Here is a 21,380-nt window from a genome sequence, read left to right on the forward strand (position 1 = left end):
AGAGAAACATTAATACTCTACCCAAAATTTCCATCCATTCTCAACTCTCACCAATTCTTAACAATAATACTTAGATATAAAATATAGAAAATACAAACACACGAGCTACCAATTCCTCCAAATGCATGTTTGTTTTACATTAGTAGCAAGTACATACAAACACACATAGCTAGGTTCACCCATTTCCCAAAAGAACATAAGAAAGAAAAAAAGAAAAAAAAAAAGAAAATTACAACTCCTCCATCATTTGGTGTGCCCCATGTTTAATTGAATGTCACAATTGTGCATCTACCACCATCTTTACCTACCTGAAATTAATCAGAGGTATACTTGGTAACCAGTAAGGTGCATGCGTGGCCAATACAAAAATGTCTGCAGGGAAGAGTGACACACAATATTGTCTCTCACTTTTTCACATGATACACACAAATATTTGCATCATCAATCTTAATTTTAACACTAATTAACCTGCAGAATCTTTATGTTTCTATAATATAGTACTCCAGAGGTTATAAAACCAGTTCTGGGTTATCTTGTTCGCTCGGTTCGGTCCATGTTCCAGCTCATTGTTTGCTGCTCAAACTGGACCTTGTGGCCGGTTCATCCCTTTCTTGTTGTCCATCTCTTGGGAGTGATCGCTGCTTGCAGAGGTGGAGTTGTGGCCGTACTCGCTTGTGGGCCCGTATTCGCTGCTTGGGTAGTCTGTGCTGTCAATCAGTGCCGGCTTTCTGAACGGCTTCATTTTCGCATTGTACGAGTCAGCATCAAACTCAGATGAAGCAATGCTGGTAGAGCCAGAGCCAAACTGCCCTTTGATCCCCTCGTGCAAGTCTTCCATTGAGACATCGCCTTCTAATGCACGAACAATCTGTTCATAAATAAAAAATATTTGGTTACATAAGACTCTATACATAGCACAAGATCAGCACCAAAAACACAAAGATCAGTCTATAGTAATGGTCCTTTTTTTTATACCTGGCTCATTTTTGGTCGCTTCTTCGCAGAGTGTCGAACGCTCGCAGCAGCACATGCCACCATTCGTGCCACCTCTTCATGGTTATAATTTTTCTCTAGCCTTGGATCCAACACTTCAGAATAGTCCCCAGTATCTATTGCTTTCAGGCAGCGAGGCCTAGCCTGTTGTTGATAATGTATAATGCAAAGAATTACTCATATTTTCCATGTCAAGATGCAAATCAATTCTAAATTTGTTGAAAATAAGCAGTTTAAATGCATGGCAGGATACAAACTGTCAATCTGGCACTAATGGTCGGTCCCAAATTGACAGTCTAGTAACATAACATATTGTTCTGTTGAACAAGATAACATAATTTATATGTTTATTAGGGAGGAAGAGTACGAACCCAGTCTACTAAGGTATCCTCCTCATATTCTCCAGACAAGTCCACAGGGCGGCGTCCACAGATGAGCTCCAAGAGCATAATACCGAAAGAGAAAACGTCGGACTTCTCGGTTAGCTTTCCACTCGATGCGTACTCAGGAGCCAAGTACCTGCATGATAAGTTTGATCAGTTTGTTTCCATCACATTACCTTTCATCTTCTGTGGTTAGTCTGTAATTTAAAGTACTATATGAGTCAAGAAATTACCCAAATGTTCCCATGACACGGGTAGATACATGGGTGACATTTTCCTGGTTCAGCTTTGCCAGCCCAAAATCTGCCACCTGAACAAATCATGCATGCTAGTAATTAGTATATACTTAAATCAATTAGCTATCAGCCAATAAAAAACATTAATTATATCCTTAAGTGTCTTAAACTTTTTCTAGGCTAAAGCTATATGTAACAACATATATTAACCCTACCTTAGCTTCGAAGCTAAAGTCAATCAGAATATTTGCAGCCTTAATGTCACGGTGGATAATCTTGGGGTGACCTGCAAGTATCAAAATACACTATAACTAAGGTACCAGAGAGCAATAGATCAAAAGAAAGATAGCTGCAGTTTCACAAATTACTTACAGTCTTCGTGCAAGTAAGCAAGCCCTTTAGCCGATCCCAACGCAATTTTGGCCCTGTTGCCCCATTCCAAAGGTAGCCGATTTGTTCCTGTAAAGTAGTGATATTAATTAAGACTTGTTAAATTACCAACTTTTAATTACTAATTAATGAAGGATTTCATTTTCAAAGTTATATGCGAGTCCAAATATAAACAAAATGAAATATTGTCACATTATATAGTTGAGAAGTTGAGATTTAAAGAGTTGGAATAATAGTTTAGTTGCGTACCGTGGAGGTGGAATTCGAGGTTGTTGTTAGGAACAAATTCATACACCAACAGCTTTCGTTCTCCTTCAAGGCAGTACCCCACAAGCGACACAAGGTGGCGATGATGAACACGACTAATGATCTCAACCTCGGCTGCAAATTCACGATCGCCTTGTCCGCTACCAGCTTTGAGGCTCTTCACAGCTATTTCCTTGCCGTTCGGCAACACCCCTTTGTGCACGTACCCGAAACCACCTTGGCCTATTAGCTTAGCTGGCGCAAACCCTGATGTTGCAGCCGCCATCTCATCATAGGTGAAAGTGCTCTTGTTGAACCCGAGAGCCACATTAGGGTGTGGTGGCGGCAAGGGGGGACCGTGTGGACCGGAGAAGTTGGAGGAACTCATTTCGCTGCTCATCATGTGTGGCGGTGGAGCTGTGGATGTAGTCCAACCTCCATTGGGTGCGCGGCCAGAAGGAGGCATGTTCATAACGTGCTCGGTACTTTTAGGTCCAGTGTTTTGCCAATAGTCACTTCCTGCTCATGCACATTACCCAAATTGTATAAAATATAAATTAGTCATTAAGGTTGAAAAAATAAGTACAAAATATTAATTTCCATCAACAATACTATTATCTATCACCAAGAAATAATCAAGTGCCATCGGGTAGGATAAGATTTTAAAATGACAATTTTATACATGCTTGTAAATAAATAAGATATCTACAGGGCCACAAACTAAGCCAAGATGATCAATAAGAATGTCCGTGCAAAATAAAAAAGAGAGTATAAAAGCTATATCATTAGATTTAGAAAGAAGAAATTAAGAGTTTGAAGAGTTGGAGTTTTAGACATTACCATTTGGATTATATGGCTCAGGGTTCTCCATAAGGTGAGAAGAAGTCTGTCTCTTCTTCCTCCTCTTAGAGCACGCCATGAAGAAAAACACCATGACAAGCAACAAAACCCCTGCCGCAGCTACAACTCCTATGATGATGGGCGTGGAGCTCGAACTCGAGTGCGAAGGCGGCGGCGACCCATCATTATCAGGTGATGGATGGGACTTGCCTGATACGGCTGGGGGTGACCAATTATTGGACGATTTTGGTGACCAATTGTTCCCATTGGATGATTTGGGTGGCGAGTGAGAGTTATTGTTGTTATTATTATGGTTGTTTTGGTTGTTTTGGTTGTTGTTGTTGTTTTGATTGTTTTGGTCGTTTTGGTTGTTGTTGCCGTTGCCATTGTTGTTGTTGTTCTGATTCCCTCCATTATTGTTATTATTGTTCTGATTCCCTCCATTATTGTTATTGTTAGAGGAGGACGATGGAGGACTCTTTTGAGAATTGGACTGTGGAGGGGACTTTTGGTTTTGGTTGTTTGAGTCATTTGAGTTGTTGTTGGAATTGTTGGAGTTGTTGTTGTTGGAATTGTCGGAGTTGTTGTTGTTGGAAGGCGGTGAGTTGTTCGAGTTGTTGTTGCTGGGAGGCGATGAGTTATTCGAATTGTTCGAGTTGTTTGAGTTATTCGAATTGTTGGAGGAGGAGGATGAGCCACCGGAGTTGTTAGAGTTGTTGGAAGAGTTGCCGCCAGAGGACTTGTCGGAAGGCGGGGATGAGTTGTTGGAAGGCGGGGATGAGCTGTTTGAGTTTCCTGAAGATGACGAGCCGTCGTTTGAGTTTTTTGGGGAGGATGAGTCGCTTGGAGGAGGTGATGAGTCCTTTGGAGGTGGTGATGATGATGAGGGCGGTGAACCTCCACTTGAACTTGAACCTCCACTCGAACCTGAACCTCCACCTGAACCTGAACCCCCACTCGAACCTGAGCTTGAACCCGAACCTGAATCCGATGATGGTGGAGAGGGTGATGAGGACGACGAAGATGGAGGAGTTGGCGATGATGGTGGGGTATCCGATGGCGAATTCTGATCGTCAGAGGACCCCATTTTTAGGAGTTTCCGACCAGAATAATCGTGGGTCTGTGCCGGAGAAACCCCACCGCTCCTTTGAAAGGTGAGCCTGTTGATGACCCCTAACCACAAAATTAGTTAAACAATTAATAATAAACAAGCAAACAAAACTTATTCACCAGTAATTTCAAAAACAAAAACAAACCCATCAAAATCAAAATGAGAGCTTAGATCAAACATAACTGCATGCATGCATGCAAAGAACAAATTAATTAAGAATGTGTAAATCATGCATGCATTGTTGGGCTTACCGACGTACCTAGCAAGCTAGGTACATGTGGTTGTGTGCTAGAGAGAGATAGAGACATAGATGGAGATAGAGAGAGGAGTTTGTACCTAAAGCAGAGCAGAAGGGCATGCAACAGGGGAGGATTCTCAAAGGAGGGACAGGAAAACAAGGTTGCATGGTAATAATTCCATCTAAGGAAAGGAGGAAGCCATGGAACCCGACAAAGCAGGAGGATTTTCTCCACCCAACTTCTATTTTCAGGCAAACCTTTCTTGTTTTTTGCTATTTTTGGGTTGCACTTTTAATTCTTTGGTACAAAACAGACCTAAGGAAGTTCAAATTGTAGTCCTCGTTGACCCTGTCCTCTCCTCTCTACCTCTTGTCTATTTTAAACACATATGTATAAATTAGCAGATGCAATTAACACACTTAATCCTTGTCCAAAAATAGTAATTAGAAAAAACAAAGATTGTTAGACTTGCAAGATTATGTCTTTTTTGTAAAATTATAAACTTCGCGTCTCAAACAATAGCAAGTCACGTGTGATTAGCATGTACGAGTTCAAATGTAGAGTTTGTACGATTCCACCACGCGTCCTCTTTCCTCTTTCTCTTGTCACTCCCCAATCCTCTCTCAGATGCATCGTTCCCCAACCACATATAGAAAGCAATCTAGATATGAACCCTTTGCACTCCAACCGATCATCCACGTGCACAGAAAATTGATATTATTTTTCTCATTTTTTTCATAGTATACAGAAAGTTGACCTAATTTTCTTTCCTTTTCTTTTGTGTTTTCTATTAATACAATATATATATATATATATATATATGATATTCCCGGCAAGTGAGGAGCTTGACACAAAAACAAAAAAAAACAAAAAAAAAGAAAAGAAAAAAAAAGAGCTTTAATAAAATAGTTTCTAGTAACAAGAGGAAAAAAAAAAAAAAAAACTTATAGCAAGCAGGACCAATCCCTCGTAAACATGATAACATATAAAGTTTCTCACCTAAACCCTGTTTGTTTTAATATTTTACTAATTTTCTATTTTTTGTTAGTCTTTTTTGCTGCCATTTTAATTAGCAGAGAGGGTATTTGTCCAAATTTTTAGAAATTTAACTCACTAGTAAAAAAAAAAACCCTTATGCGACCAAATTTTGTGAGACGAAATTTAAAATTTCATCGCTCAAAGTCTTACGGGACCAAATTTTGCGCAACGAAACACACATCGCTGCACAAAGCCTCTTTGCGCGACGACAAATCATCGTGGCTCAAAGTGACTTTGCGCGATGAAACAATAAACTTCGTTGCACAAAGTCTTGAGTGACGAAGTGTGTTTCGTCGCGCAAAGTCTTTACAAAAATAAATAATAATAATAATTATTTTAAAAAATCTTTGCATGACGTAATCCAAATATTTTGTCGCCTAAACCAATTTATTTTTGTTTTTTATTTTGTATGCGTAGCACGTAAGAAATTAAACTGTATATATATATTTATTAAGTAGCTTTAAATTTATTATTTTAGTTCAAATTGGATTTTTGTTATAAAAATATATTATTGTAGTTCGGATTGAGTTTTTGTTATAAAATATATTTTTTAAATTGACTATCGAATTAGTTCATTGTATTCATATAGGGTCAAGGAGTGTTGCTGTCGAAAAGTTTATAGCTGTCAAGGAATTAGTTCATTGACGATTGAAATTGAAATAACCGTTAAATCGTGATTTTTCGTTTGTAACTGTCGAAAAGTTTTTGTCCCATTACTTGATCTCTGAATGTTTATTTTTTTTTATTTTTGGCGTATATGATCTCGAAGTATAAACAAACAAGTTTGACAGTTGGATCATTGAAACTAGTTTCGAAGAATGTGTATACCATCAAAACAATATGTTCACTAACAATTAAGAGTTTATCTATACTTTCGTTAAATATAACATAAGATTTTGTGGTATCCTCTAGTGTAAATATCTTAAATTGAAGATCAAATTCAGTCATTGTATTCATATAGGGTCAAGGAGTGTAGCTATAAAAAATCATCAAAATCGGAGTTACAATAACCGTTAAATCGTGATGTTTCATTTATAACTGTCGAAAAGTGTTGTCCCATTACTTGATCTCTGAATGTTTATTTTTTCTGATTTTTGGCGTATATGATCTCGAACTATAAACAAACAAGTTTGATGGTTGGATCGTTGAAACTAGTTTCGTAGAATGCGTATGCCATTAAAACAATATATTCACTAACAATTAAGAGTTTATTTATACTTTCGTTAAATATAACATAAGATTTTGTGGTATCCTCTAGTGTAAATATCTTAAATTGAAGATCAATTTCAGTCATTATATTCATATAGGGTCAAGGAGTATAGCTATAAAAAATCATCAAAATCGGAGTTACAATAACCGTCAAATCGTGATTTTTCATTTATAACAGTCGAAAAGTGTTGTCCTATTACTTGATCTCTGAATGTTTATTTTTTTCGATTTTTGGCGTATATGATCTCGAACTATAAACAAACAAGTTTGATGGTTGGATCATTGAAACTAGTTTCGTAGAATGCGTATGCCATCAAAACAATATATTCACTAACAATTAAGAGTTTATTTATACTTTTGTTAAATATAACATAAGATTTTGTGGTATCCACTAGTGTAAATATCTTAAATTGAAGATCAAATTCAGTCATTGTATTCATATAAGGTCAAGGAGTGTAGCTGTAAAAAATCATCAAAATCGGAGTTAAAATACCGTTAAATCATGATTTTTCATTTATAACCGTCGAAAAGTTTTGTCCCATTACTTGATCTCTGAATGTTTATTTTTTTCCAATTTTTGGCGTATATGATCTCGAAGTATAAACAAACAAGCTTGACGGTTGGATCGTTGAAACTAGTTTCACAGAATGCGTATGCCATCAAAACAATATATTCACTAACAATTAAGAGTTTATTTATACTTTTGTTAAATATAACATAAGATTTTGTGGTATCCACTAGTGTAAATATCTTAAATTGAAGATCAAATTTAGTCATTGTATTCATATAGGGTCAAGGAGTGTAGTTGTAAAAAATCATCAAAATCAGAGTTAAAATAACCTTTAAATCGTGATTTTTCATTTATAACCGTCGAAAAGTTGGCCATGAGCTTTTCCTCTTGCTAGGGTGCAATGGTGGTTCTTTTCTGCTAGATAAAGTAAATGGAGGGGTTTACTATTACTAGCCTCTCCGGAGGGGCTATCGTGTGCCAAATTCTTATTTTATTTTCCTTAATTTGTATGAAGAAACTGATGATATGGTATGGATGTGTTTTTTATTTTTAATTTAAACACATGTTTGTTTTACTATTTTACTATTTTACAATTTTTTGTTAGTCTTTTTTGCTGCCATTTTAATGAGCAGAGAGGGTATTTGTCCAAATTTTTAGAAATTTAACTATATATAGATTAATATAAATAGGTACATTTATAGCACGAGCATTAAGTGCTAAAAAATTAGTAAGTTAATTAATACACCATAAACCTTTTTTTTTTTTTTTTTTTTCCGGAAAAAAGAAAAAGAAAAAAGAATGGTTTATGGTGTATTAATTAACCATTCGTTTGGGCTCAATTCATAAGAGTGCTACTATTTTCATCCCTTTATCCTATTTTCCCACCCACCTTATTTTTACATTCACCATATAAATTTGATAAAAAACAATCCTATCTTTCCACCCACCATTATCCATAAAATACCTTTTAATTATTAATTCAAGCAAACTAAATTTCATTGTGTATCTATTATTATGACACTTTTTTTAACCATTAGATTAGTATTCATTCAATTCAACTGCTGAGATTAAAACTTCACTTATAAATTTTTGTTCCTTTAATAATATCATCGTGAACATCAAAATGCTCTGATTTTAATAATAAAGATGAGAGGAAAAGAAAAAAGAAAAATGGGGAACTAATGTCGTTAAAATTATTTATTGTGCTTGAAATTGAATGTGCCAGGATAAATGGAAAAGCTATACCACCACCAGACTTGTACTAGGATGGTTTAGAGGAGAAGAAAAATGCATACAAGGATGTGCCAGGAGAGAGAAAATTATAAACATGTAAGAGAATAAATTTTTCTTGACCCAGATGGATGTAACATAACATGCGCCATTAAAGCTGTGTTCAATATTTGCAGGATAGCCCCAACTCAATGACATATATCGTTGGTAGCATGATCCTACTGAAAAAAGTCTTATGTGAATTTTTTATGGCTATTTTTTTTCTTCAAGAAACTAAAGATTAACCATCTTATGGTGATTTTAGACATGCTCTGGTGGGTTAGAAAGTTCTTCTCTTTCAGCTTTTGAGTTAGAGAAGATAAGGAGAGAGTGGAGAGAGAAAGTACGATTTTAGGAGAGATCAATTTATTTTCCAAAAAAAAGTCAAACAATAGACAAAAATAACATTAATTATTATTTTATAAGTCGATAATCTGAACCGTTGATAGTAGATGAATCTAATGGTGTTAAAAGTATGTTTTATTGTGTTCGAAAATGTGTGTCCTCCTAAGTCATCATTCCAATATCACCCTTATAAAAATTTAGTCTAATAAAAAATCGTTTAACCATTCGATAATTATATTGAATATTTTCATTGTTTTATAAAAAAAAACAATTGTCTTCCTCTATTTATTTGATTTATTGTTAGATATTGTCTTATTTGACTAATTTTTTAGTTACGAACCAATAGAAAATAACAAGTAAGAAAATAAATTGGATTGGTTTGTTTTAGTCGGTTTTCAACAACCTAAAACCAATATGATTTATGAAATCAGCATCTAATACAATCCAAATCCAAATAGAATTATATTGAATTTGCCTAGTTTGGTCAGTTTAATCGATTTGGATTGGATTTTACACCCTAACAAGAAGTACAATCAATTCCGAATGAACAACTATTCATCTATTGAACGAAGAAACACATCTATAACTATATGTATTTATCGAAAAAGGGGAAAAAAAAAAAAAACTAAAGTTGAAAACCAAGAGATTGGTAAATTCATACCTTGGCAAAACCTAAAGTTGAAACCGAGATACTGATAAATTTGTGCTTGTGCTTCAAATCTGGAACTTGCGACTTGAAGTTCGTACCCAAAAAAAATTTGACTAGATGTATTTCTTTTGGTACTTTAGTCTTTAGATCTAATTTGCATACTTCTAAACCCAAGTGATATAGTGCTCATACTTGTTTATCTCCATTATTTGACATATTAATAAATTGATATTACTGAGGTAATTTCCCTTTTGACAACACAAGACATTTATTTTACAACTTATGTTTACCCAACAGGAATGATTTTACGGCCTTATACATTGTAACAACTAACTGCTTTTATGTATATTTATGCACGTTCATATTTAATTTTTGGGTTTTTATCAAGAATGGTCCCTTAACTGTTAAAAATTCATAATATGAGTCTTTAAAATATTTAATATTTTTGCCTCTACATCAGGTTTTATCCCTCTTATTGCATTCAGTCAACATATTTATTAAAATTGATCATATGGTGGCACATGACCGACATTAAAGGATATTTTTTGGGTCAAAATATAACCTATTCACCCACAACACAAAGTAAATCGATCAAGAGTATAACACCAAATTGGATTGAAATATAAAGAGTCAATACTTTTGCTATCCTAAACCCTACCTATCGTAACTCTGATACTTTTTCCCACTTCAAACTTATCGCCTAATAATTTTTGCTCCAAATAGGAACAAATCTTAAAAAGTAAATAAATAATTTTTATTTATTTGTATTTTAAAAAAATTTATGAACCAGTACAGGTCAGCTCCAGCTTTGGATGACCAGGGAAGTCTAACGAGACTTGAAGAACGATCCTCCGACCAGCTTCTCTCGCTCTACTGTCTCTGACAGCTCCCTCTCCAAGTCCTCAGACCGTTCCCAATTCTGTCTCAAAACGATGCCGTCTCGAAGAAGAACGCTCCTGAAGGTCATCATCCTCGGCGACAGCGGGTCTGTGTCTCTCCATCTTTCTCTCTGTTTTGCTCGTAATAGATGTGTTCTAGGGTTTTGCGCTTGAGATTGGGTAGATCTTTCTAGATCTTACTTTACAAATAATGATCTGAAACCCTATTTTTCGTCTCTTAGTACCAGTTTACGAATTGGGTTCTCACGAAATTTAAGAGTAGTAAAATTTAAAATTGTTATACTTATTTAGGAAGAAGATTGTGTTTTTTTGTTGCTGTTTTTGGTAGAAGACTAAAAAAGGTTTGTTTACTTTGTGATTTGCAGGGTGGGGAAGACTTCTTTGATGAATCAGTATCCTGTGCAGCTAGAATGTTGATTTGTGTGTTTGGTTATTTAATTTTGAATATAATGCTTTTGCTGTTAAGTTTCAGCTGTTTGTTTGTTTAGATGGTGGGTTTGCCTTTAACATGATTTTTATAGATATGTAAATAAGAAATTCAGCAATCAATACAAAGCGACGATTGGAGCTGATTTTTTGACGAAGGAAGTTCAGTTTGAAGACAGGCTCTTCACCTTGCAGGTTTCTTTAGTTCTAATTGTTATCTAATTGTTATCTAATTGATTCAAAGGTCCCAGCTTTTTTAGTTTTCATAAGAGGAAAATATGTGCGCATTAGAACCGAGCATGTTTGGTTGTTAATATTTGGATGCATGTCTTGGGATTTGTCTATGTTGATTGGGTTTGCATTGTCTTTATCCAATCGTTGGCCTTACATTTATGGAACCTATGCTGGTACAGTCTGCACCAGTTGGTTAAACAGGGGAAAAAGAAGAAACGCACAAATCACCAAGTTCTTCCAACCTATCAATTTTCTTTTTGGTATTCTTGCACTAAATCAGAATTTGCGATGTTCTTAATGATTGGAAGTTCCTCTGGGACTTCTCATTAACAATTTCTTTTAGTTAAATGGTCCTATGGTGGGAATAATTTATTTCACAATGATTTCGGGATGGTCCCTGCTAAGTCATGGTGTATGTTCTGGTGGTCCCTATACTGATGAAAGTTTCCATGTGTGTGTTAGAATTGCTCAAGGACCCTTATTTCATGTTTCTGAGAATCATACATGAGTAGACCTCTATTTGGTCACCATGCGCAAGCAGTGGCAGAAATTGGACGATTGTTCACTCTGAAATATTTTCAGATGATGTCTTATAGGAAGTACACATAAAATATAAATTGCTAATTTTGCATGTGTAGGCTTGCATTTCCTCCCCTGCTTTTTGTTACAACTTTCTCTACTGTCACTGTGGAGAAGGATTCATATAAATTGCTTTGTTTCTGTCCCTAAAGACTCACAATGACATTATTGATGAATCTGCATTGCCTTCATTCTCTACCCTCTGACTGTTGTTATCCTTATTGATAATTGTTGACTGGTATACGTTATCCAATTATGCCTTTTCATTATTATGTGTTGGGTATGTTGGCATAACCTGGCTTCAGTTTTGGTTTCAAAATATTTCATTTGATATGAACAAACAAGATCAGGTTTTGACTTGTATCTATCAACCAAAGAAGCTTGTAATGTGTGGCCTCCCTCTCTCTATCTCGTTAGTATACTGATATGAACAGCATGAAAAGAATTTCATTTTCAAGCTGTTAATTTATGGATATCAGATTATTAGAGTTTGATAATTGATTGCTAATTTATTGTTATCGCAATTACTCACTGTGAACAACCTGTCGTGTATTCTATGGAATTATATGTTTTAGCTCACCACTTCTACCATTAGGGTCTGCAGTAGTCTTTTTATGTTTTTAAATTCTTGGATTAGTTGGTGCCCAAGTGTGTTTCCAAACAGCCAACACACATTCTATTGTTTTGTCAGATCTGGGATACAGCTGGCCAGGAACGATTCCAAAGCCTTGGTGTAGCTTTTTACCGTGGTGCTGATTGCTGTGTTCTTGTTTATGATGTTAATTCAATGAAATCATTTGATAACCTTAACAACTGGAGGGAAGAATTTCTTATTCAGGTATGTTTTCTTTGTTTTGTTTTTTTTTTTGGGCATGTGGCTATTTTCTTAAGTATTGGGTCCCTTGCAAACTCTTCCTGTTGTCATTTCTCTTTCTGCATCAACTTCCATTTTTTTATCAATTACAAAAGAAAATTGAACTTACGGCATGCTGACAACTTCTGCAGGCAAGTCCTTCAGATCCAGAAAATTTTCCATTTGTTGTCATAGGAAACAAGGTTGATGTAGATGGTGGAAATAGTAGAGTGGTATGCATCTCTTTTCGGAAGAAAATTGTCATCTTCTCTTTCTCTTACATACATATGCACATGCACACATGAGTTTGTTATCCTATATGTTTCATATTGACATACCACTTTTTGTTAATTCTCCAGGTTTCAGAGAAAAAGGCTCGAGCATGGTGTGCATCAAAAGGAAATATTCCATACTATGAAACCTCTGCCAAGGAAGGCATTAATGTGGAAGAAGCTTTCCAGTGCATAGCAAAGGATGCTCTGAAGAGTGGGGAAGAAGAGGAGATGTAAGTTGAACTAGAGACCAATATGCTAATGCACACGTCCTCTTGAGTTTTGACAATTCATTTCATTTACTTGCATTAACAAAATGAATCATCTAGTACTAGCCAATTATTTCCTTTCGGGAATTAAGCATCCACAATACTCCAGTTAGTTTTTACAGATCACCTGATCATTATTTAATGATTTAGTGGTTTTCCTTAAACCAACCCTTTCATTTATCATTCCCACGAACAGCAGTGCCACTAATACCTAGAAGTTAAAACCGTTCACATAATCAAAATTGGTGTTGCAAAATGTCCTTTACTTAGTAGTTGTTTTGATTTGATTTGATTTGATTTGATTTTCTTTTTCCCCTTATAGAACTCTAGCAAAACTCTAGCAGTTGACAGTTGTCTTTTCCAGTGGTCACCTGTTGATATCTTTTTTATTTTGTTTTCTGCTTCATGAAGATACTTGCCGGATACCATTGACGTTGGAAGCAGCAATCAGCCAAGATCAACTGGATGCGAGTGTTAAATATTCTACCGGAATTTTTTTCCAGTAAAAAATAAGTCATCTTTGGAAGTATATTTGTTGGTACGTATGCAGTGACACTGTACATTAGTGTTTGTGTGGGAAACAAATTGGTCTCCTCGTCAATGCTTTTTTCAGATAGGTTGGTTGGTGCCTTTCGTTCTGAGTTCTGTTTGTTCTGACCAGGTTACATTGGATTTCATCCCATTGATATCCACTTATTGTTAGTATGGAAAAGATCTTGGAACTTATATTTTCACCAAAATTATGCAGTTTTCATTTGATCATATTGAGTTTGTTTATGGATTAATCACCCATTTCTAGTTCAATCCTTAGAAACTTCTCTAGTCATGGCTTCAAGCCGGCAATAGCTGTATCTGATCATGTTTTTGTTGATGCTTTTGTGCATGGCTTTTCGTGGTGCTATGTCCGCTTGTCCTAAACATTCTTTATGTAGTAGCTGTAGACGCATGAAAAACGAAAGCACAACTTCCATCAATAAAAAGAAACAAATGAATATATCAGGAAGAAAACTAAGGTCGAATTAAAATAAATAAAACACATGAAGCCTGCTACATGGATTCAATTTAACAATATACTGTGTTTCACGAAAATTATACATGGTATATATGACACCAATTGGCTCTTGGTATAATGGTATTTCTCTTTTTCACGTTAAATTTCCCTTCTCTATTGAATTTTTATTTATTTAAGGAAGTTGAGGCTTCATCCTAAAATCAATTGGCAATTGAAAAAATAGCCCAACTTTTTATAAATCTAGATTAGGTTTTTCAACTTTTCAATATGGGACACCCTCAATGCGCTCTTACACATGTGAACTTTCAAACCTAATATGCGAACCTGTATTGGGTCACTCTCAACACGGTAAAGCCAATTGCAGAATTTTTTTTTCTTACTCTTAAAGTTCACCGGCTTCCAAAAATTTCAAGCAGAAATTTGACTTCATTTGAAGCTTACAAAGGAAAAAAATTTGACCTGGCGTATGCGTATTTTTGGTCTCCAAATTACAGAGGTTGATGGATGGATTTGAGAACCATCGAATATTTCGTTGATAGATGAGAAAGTCATTGGAGCACATTATCAGATCGTTAGAAACTCAATTACACAAGACTCATAAATAGCATTTTAAATATGGGATTTCGGGGTGGTCAGTGGACATAAATTAAAAACAAAAAAATAAAAAAGAGATCCTTTCCCCTCCCAACTTTCCCTCCTTTTTCCTTTGCTTAGCATTTCACCCGACAATTTTTACAGAGCTTAAAGATAATGTTACAAAAGAGAGCATAGTGGATTGCTGAAAATCTCTCCAGAAAGCCCTTTATCTTGTTTATCAATGGCAATCGCCACATGGGCAGAGGCTGTTTCAGTTGTAGCACAATATCCAACTTCTTAATGAGAATTCCCAAATCTGCCGTTCTCGAACTCATTTGGTACAAAAGATACGTGATCACCCCGCTCCACAGGAATGGATTAATTATATTCACATGTTCTCGGGTGTTTTACTTCGACCCGACTGAAGAAAGTTTGTCCTGGCTGGGAGGCCTTATTGAACTTCCTGCCAAGGCTGTGGGTGAAAATTGGCTTGAGGTTGGTGCCGTTGGCCCCATGGGTCTTGACATAGGTGGCCTTAGGGAAGTCATGTTTAGTGGGGGTCTTGGAACTGAGTTTGCAACATTCATAGCCATTCTATTGGCAGGCATTGACGATGGCATTGGTCTAGATGAGGAACCTGGTAAGCCGAGGCGGGCTGCAATTATCTGTGCCCGCTCATGGTAGAGCTTCTGTCTTGACCTGTCCAATTGCTCCCTCACCCTCATTACAACATTTTCCATCTCGCTAAAGAAACCTAATTTCGCTTCCAACTTATGCAACTGCAGTTAAACACAAACCTCCGAAAATAAAAAACTATGTTACTATAACAAACAATAAAGAGGCAATTTGGAATTGGGATGACCTGCTTCTCTATCAACATTGCTGCAAGTTGGCGGATTTGATCTTCTTCCTGTTCTGCTAGAAGTTTTGCCTTCACTGCAGCTGCTGAGATTGTAGAAACTGCAGCGTGCTTTAGTTTATCAATTTTCTGATCCACTTTTGTCTCTATAGTGTCATGTTTTTCACTTTTACCATCGTTAGTTTGATCCTCACCTGCGAAGTACAAGCAAATGAGACATCAGTAAATCCAAGGCATTCAACTTGAATTTTGTGAAACTCAACTAGTTGAACAAACGTTTTCCTCTTTCAACTTGATATTTTGATCCAAGCTAACTAGCATGCACAAGACCCATTTCCCATATTTTTATTTGTATTCGGCCAGAAGAACTCCAATATGATGTAAATACCCCCGTCTGTGTGTGTGTGGGTGTAAGAAGAGAGGGAGAGAGGAAGGTGTACTTGCTCCAGTTGCAACCATTGAATTTGATGCAACTGGTTGCTGAGAATCATCCTGTTCTGGGGGCTGAGGGTCAGACACCATGTCTACATCCTTTGATTCCTCTGTAGGTTGAGGAGGTTCTTCTGATTTGGCAGTAACCGGTTGCTGAGGCTCATTTATTTGTGAAGCCAGAGAACTGGACACATCCAGATCTTTTGATGCCTCTGTAGAACGGGGAGGTTCCTCAACTGAATTTGATGTAACTGGCTGCTGAGGCTTATCCTTTGTTGAGGGAAGTGAATCACACATATCCACATCCTTAGGTGTGTCTGTAGGTTCAGATGGCTTTCCTACTGAAATTCCCTCTCCTGACTCCTTCTCAGAACTTGGTGGATTCTCTGCCTCGAGTTTTGAATCATCCAACTTCCCCACAGTAGTTGGTGATTGGTCCTTTGGTAACTCTAAATTGTCTGATTTGTTCAAATTATCAGCTTCTACTTCTTCATGAGAAACTATGCCATCCTGTTCTTCTGCAGATTGTGACTTTTCTTCGGGAGAAGGTTTTTCAAGTATCTTGTCACCTTTATCATTTGATAAATCTTTATCTTCCAAACCTGAGGTGGCGTTATCCTCTTTCTGGCTTTTGTCTTCATCAACTATGTCTTCCTGGACTTTGTCTTTCAGCACTTCGGCAACAACACTGCAATCCATCACTGACATCAGATAGAATATACACAAACCAATAGAGGATAAATGCTCCACAACAAAATCACATACCTATCAGGACCAGCTTGTTCCTTGTTGTCACTTGGTGGATCTTCCAATAGAAAGCAATGCCTTGTAGCCAGCTCAGTGCCAGGAGAACTGGCAGATATGGATTTCAAAGAATTATGCGCTGAAGCAATAGCAACATCAGGTCCCACCAAACGTGCAAGGAATGCTGCCTGTAAAAGAGTGCAACCTATAAGTAGTGACACATTAATAGTGATTGAAGGCCAAAGTATCATTTATATGTTTTGCTTATTGCAAGGTGATGCTTAAGCCCCAGGGTTAAGAGCAGGTCCCATGAAATACATTGCATATATGCATCAGAAATCTATTGATGCATGCATGCACTCATAGACATACATACATCATGCATACAATTAAACAGGCATACATGAATAATGTATAATGCAATAGAATCGGGAGATCAATTCAAATGCTTCTACAGGAAAACAGTGAAAGGTATCAAATTCGGACATATAGTTATCTCAGATTTTGGCAATAAGCAGGAAATTTCTGAATGCGCCTGAAGTTGATAACTTGAAAAGTAGGCAGACTAAAGCTATAAAATTACTGTAAGTTATTGAAATTTGTAAAAAAAATGGGTACCTTGATTAAATATCACTACCAGTTATTTACCATTAAGCTAAACTGACATTCGGGTAACCATGTGAAGTGTAAGCTATCCTGGGTAACCCAATGCTGCATCATTTCAGTTTATTTCAGAAGCACTTAAACGCTCATATGTGAGTTCAGTTTATTTCAGAAGCACTTAAACGCTCATATGTGAGTTCATAACTTAACCTTTAAGTTAGTTATTAATCTATGCATTTCTGTGGAACAACAGGTCCAACAGATTTACTTTACAGTCATGTGTCACTAAACCACCAACAGATGCACCAAACATCTACACATAAGCATTCAACTTACCAATGCCATGGCAGGGTTTCCCACTTCTGCAAATGAAAGTTGACCTTCAGATGTTGGAGGATAACCAACAACTTCAAACGCTTCTTTAAGTGCATTCAGTGCAAAGCTCTCATCTGTCTCCTGATCAACTTTTAATTCCCCAGTATCTTCCAATTTTGAAGTTTCCTCACCCACTTTGACTTCATTTACATCCTCTGGCTTTGAAGTATCTTGTCCAACATTTACTTCAGTCACTTCTTTTGAAGTTTCCACTGGGGAAGTTTGGGGGTCACTCTCACTAGCACCAGTCTTATTCTCTGTTGTTTCGGGGGCATCCTTGGGGGCCAATGATTCATTGTCAGTTGAAGTAGGATCTGCAGTTTCTTTTGCACTAGCATCAATATCATCCTCATAATCAAGAAAGGTGTCCTCAATTGGCATTTGAACAAAGTGCAATATACATTGAGCTTTTGTTTTTGTTGCAACATGTTCAGCAATCTCATTCCAGTTTTCTTTATAAAGTTCTAGTGCTTCAAGGAGAAGGAGAGTCTCCTGATCCGTCCACTTCCCACCACTTACCCCAGGAGCTTCAGCAGGCTCCATAAGAATGAAATCTGATGAAGACATACCAGAGTCGAATTTCCCATTACTAAAACAATCAGTACATAGATCAAAATCTGCCTGTTAAAATGAACGCAATCAGTAAACAGAATAAATGTTAAAAGGGAACTGAAACATGAAGCAGATAATTAATATGTAATCATAACATCCACTTCATCAAACAGAAATTTTCATCAGCCTGACATGAAAATCATTCTAGATAAAGTTCTCAAGGTGGGATGCCTTTAAGACAGTAGCAAAGTGTGTTCACCAGGCAGAATTAACAATTTAATATCAGCAGATGATAGCTGCCAACGTCCCAGAGATGAAAACAATCATGTATCTGACAGATTTGATTTGGATAGTTTGATCACACCCTTCAGACATAGCAGAAATACGAAACAATGGAAAAGTTTGGTAAAATTACTTTAGCGCCAATAGGAATATTCTACACTTTAGAATTAAAGAAAGCCCGAGTCAGATCGAAATGAAGGTCAGAAAAGTGTATCCTTCCATTAGCAAGCACTGCTACAAAGTTCAATATAAAATCAATAACTCCTATAAAAGAACAAACCTGCTTCTGGCAATGGTAGCGCTTGCGTGAGCAATCAGCTGAACAAGAGTTACAATGGTACTCAACAGCTGGTCCCTCAGGCCTCACCAACTCTTCAGCAATTGCAGACTCAGGAAACAACCCAGATGGCACAGTTGGGGTTGTTATATTAGTCTTTGGAACAACTGATGAGCGTGATTGTAATGCTTCAAAGTGATACAACTTATCAACCAAAGAATCCTTTTCTGCCAACCCATCACCCTCGGCACTGGCCACAGCAGAACCTGTTGGTGGGGACGGGTCGAAATTAATTAAACCCCAATGGTCCAAAAATTCCATTACTTCTTGTCTAGCATCAAAGTCGCCAACTTCAAGCTCCAACAAATCCTTCAATTCAATAAATACGCCTGGATTCGCATGGAATATCTTCATAATACAATTACGTATCTCCAAGTATGCATCAGGAGTTCTCGTCTCAGACTTCCCATTAAAGAAAGATGGCAACATTTGCTCCTCAATGGGGTGAACCTTTGTCCATGAAAACCAACCTGGAAGCCAAAACAATGGTTCAATCAAAATGCAAAGTAAAAACACCGCAAGGCTTCCACCCCTCATAATCAAAACAATGATCTTAAAACACAAAGCTCAACATTAGTGTTCCCTTAGCTCCATTTAAATAATGCCTAAGAAATTAATTCACCATAATAACTTTTGCCCGGTGTTTCTTTTCCAGGGTAGCTTCATTAAGCAACATTTCAAAGTAAAGTTTCTAAATTTAAGAGCTGGAACAAGTTCAGCACCAGGAAATTTAGCTCAGCCTAAGTTTTACTAACCATAACTACACATTACAAGCAATCACAACCCAAACAGCAAAAAAGATCAAAACTTTCACCCAATTTTAATAAAAATGTGCACAAAAAGACGAGGGTTTTCACAAGAGCCAAAGATACTCACCACAATGACTTGGAACCACATGAGCATTCGCATTGCGAGATCTAATGGCTTCAAACTCAGCCTCCATAGAAGCCTCCAGAGCCTCCAACTCGCTCTCCCTCTTCACCAGCTCTGCCACCGCCTCTCCCACCGGGTCGGGCCGCTTGGCTACCGTCGGCTTCACGGCAGCCCCAGACGCAGAAGCCGAACCAAGGCTGCTTGGGCCCTGGCGGGCCCGGGTCAAAGGGCCATTGTGGATCGGAGGGTGAGAGAGCATAGCCTTCTCGCGAGTGAAGCGTTTGGACGGCGTGGATGAAGAGGTGGAGCCGCCGAGGCTGCTGGCCTTTCTCTTCTGGGCTCCGCCGCGGCGCCGAGCAGAAGATGGCTCGGCGGCCGGAGATTCGGCATTTGACGGCGGCTGAGCTCCGGCGGCGTCACGGCGCTTCTCTTCCATGGATTGATGATGTTTGTGTTTTTCTGGGAGGGTTTGGTTCGCGAATCTGGGTTTTTTTTGGCTCTGCACTCGCAGAGATATACACAGTTGAGCACTATTGCTGTTAATTGTTACTGCCACTCTTAATTTTCTTGCTTCCACGCTAGCGAGCAAACGCTATTACTATTTGTTGGAATTTGGGGTGCGAACAAATTTGGAATTAGCGAAAATGATAGTGCTATTAGTAATAATTATTTTCTCAATTATTGCTGTGGGGTGATTCTATTGCCACCCCCCAAAATGCTCTCTCTACCCACTATCTCAACAATTTCTATTTTAGAGTTAAATGTTTTTTTTTCCAAATATAAAGAGCATTTTCTTTCACTTTTTCTTTTTTCTTTTTTCTTTTTTTTCTTTGACGCGGAAATTCAAGCTCTTTTCTTCTCATTGTCTTTATTTTCTTTCATTATTTTTCTCTTTCTTCTTTGACGAACTTCAAACTTTTGTCTTGTTGTTGCTAGTTTTTATTTATCAGTTAAAATTAAATAAAAAATGATTTTTACAGGGTTAGTTTTGGGATGTTTCAACATTCGTTTGGGTTTCCAGAGAAAATTATGAAAATTTAAAATTTGAACATGAAATATTTTTTTTTTTTTGAAGAATCCCACTTACAATTCACAAAAATAAAAAATAAAAAATGGTAATTGATTTCGTTTTCTTTAAAAAAAAAATAAATTTGGTAATAGATTTCAATTTCAATTCTCAAAAGTGTGAGATCTAATTTTCAAAATCACCCTTATTTTTTTTTAAAACGGCTTGAAAGTGTTTTCAGTTTTTTATTTTTTATTTTTTATTTTTTTTTGGCACTCCTTTCTCATTCACAAATTTTACATTGCATTACACTTTAGTTACCGAAACTCGTATTTGGGACCTTTCGACTTAGACCGCCGCATGACTATTGCATTCAACTGTGGACCCAGACCAAATCTCGGGACCTCCAAATCCAAAATTCACAAAAAGAATCATCCTAATTTCAAAAACTTTACCGAAAAGTACTACGAACTCTTTGTGATATGCACTTTCTCGAAAAAAAATTCATTTCCAAGTTTCACATAAAACTAAAAACTGAAATTAGTTACAAAACAACATTTAACTAATTTTAATTTTTTTGAAAACTAAAATTAGTTACCATACAAGTTTTATGTTTTCAATTTCCTAAAACTGAAAACTGAAATAGTTATCAAACGAGCCTTCACCTTCTGCAATAAAGTTTTTGTTTGTGATACTTGAAAAGCATATGAGTGATGATAACTTTAAGTTTAGCAGTAG

The 21,380-nt window shown here is 36.7% G+C and overlaps 3 protein-coding genes across 5 annotated transcripts; 1 reads left to right on the forward strand and 2 right to left on the reverse strand.

The window, feature by feature from the left end:
• Positions 1-54: 54 nt before the first annotated feature.
• On the reverse strand, positions 55-4,584 carry LOC117637958 (putative proline-rich receptor-like protein kinase PERK6). Of its 3 annotated transcripts, none has more exons than XM_034373024.1 (9): positions 4,536-4,584; positions 3,089-4,261; positions 2,252-2,767; positions 1,985-2,071; positions 1,828-1,898; positions 1,610-1,686; positions 1,365-1,512; positions 976-1,137; positions 55-868 (listed from the first exon to the last, which is right to left on the reverse strand). In XM_034373024.1, exons 1-9 carry the CDS (start codon positions 4,555-4,557, stop codon positions 578-580), a joined length of 2,547 nt encoding a protein of 848 aa, XP_034228915.1. In that variant the 5' UTR covers positions 4,558-4,584; the 3' UTR covers positions 55-577. The 3 variants fall into 3 exon arrangements, with proteins under 3 accessions (XP_034228915.1, XP_034228916.1, XP_034228914.1); XM_034373025.1 differs by having other exon boundaries at positions 3,089-4,248; positions 4,536-4,574; XM_034373023.1 differs by lacking the exon at positions 4,536-4,584 and adding an exon at positions 4,459-4,522.
• A 5,643-nt stretch (positions 4,585-10,227) lies between these two features.
• Positions 10,228-13,753, forward strand: LOC117637014 (ras-related protein Rab7). Its single transcript, XM_034371752.1, has 7 exons — positions 10,228-10,444; positions 10,724-10,750; positions 10,880-10,979; positions 12,289-12,435; positions 12,603-12,683; positions 12,810-12,955; positions 13,403-13,753. Exons 1-7 carry the CDS (start codon positions 10,392-10,394, stop codon positions 13,467-13,469), a joined length of 621 nt encoding a protein of 206 aa, XP_034227643.1. The 5' UTR covers positions 10,228-10,391; the 3' UTR covers positions 13,470-13,753.
• Positions 13,754-14,541: 788 nt separating this feature from the next.
• LOC117637434 (SWI/SNF complex subunit SWI3D) lies at positions 14,542-20,131 on the reverse strand. Its single transcript, XM_034372316.1, has 7 exons — positions 19,640-20,131; positions 18,707-19,233; positions 17,554-18,213; positions 16,636-16,802; positions 15,879-16,558; positions 15,442-15,632; positions 14,542-15,358 (listed from the first exon to the last, which is right to left on the reverse strand). The coding sequence occupies exons 1-7, from the start codon at positions 20,070-20,072 to the stop codon at positions 14,987-14,989; spliced, it is 3,030 nt and encodes a 1,009-aa protein (XP_034228207.1). The 5' UTR covers positions 20,073-20,131; the 3' UTR covers positions 14,542-14,986.
• Positions 20,132-21,380: the final 1,249 nt, after the last annotated feature.

The sequence above is a fragment of the Prunus dulcis genome, chromosome 8 (assembly GCF_902201215.1).
Source record: "Prunus dulcis chromosome 8, ALMONDv2, whole genome shotgun sequence".
NCBI classification, from domain to species: Eukaryota; Viridiplantae; Streptophyta; class Magnoliopsida; order Rosales; family Rosaceae; genus Prunus; species Prunus dulcis.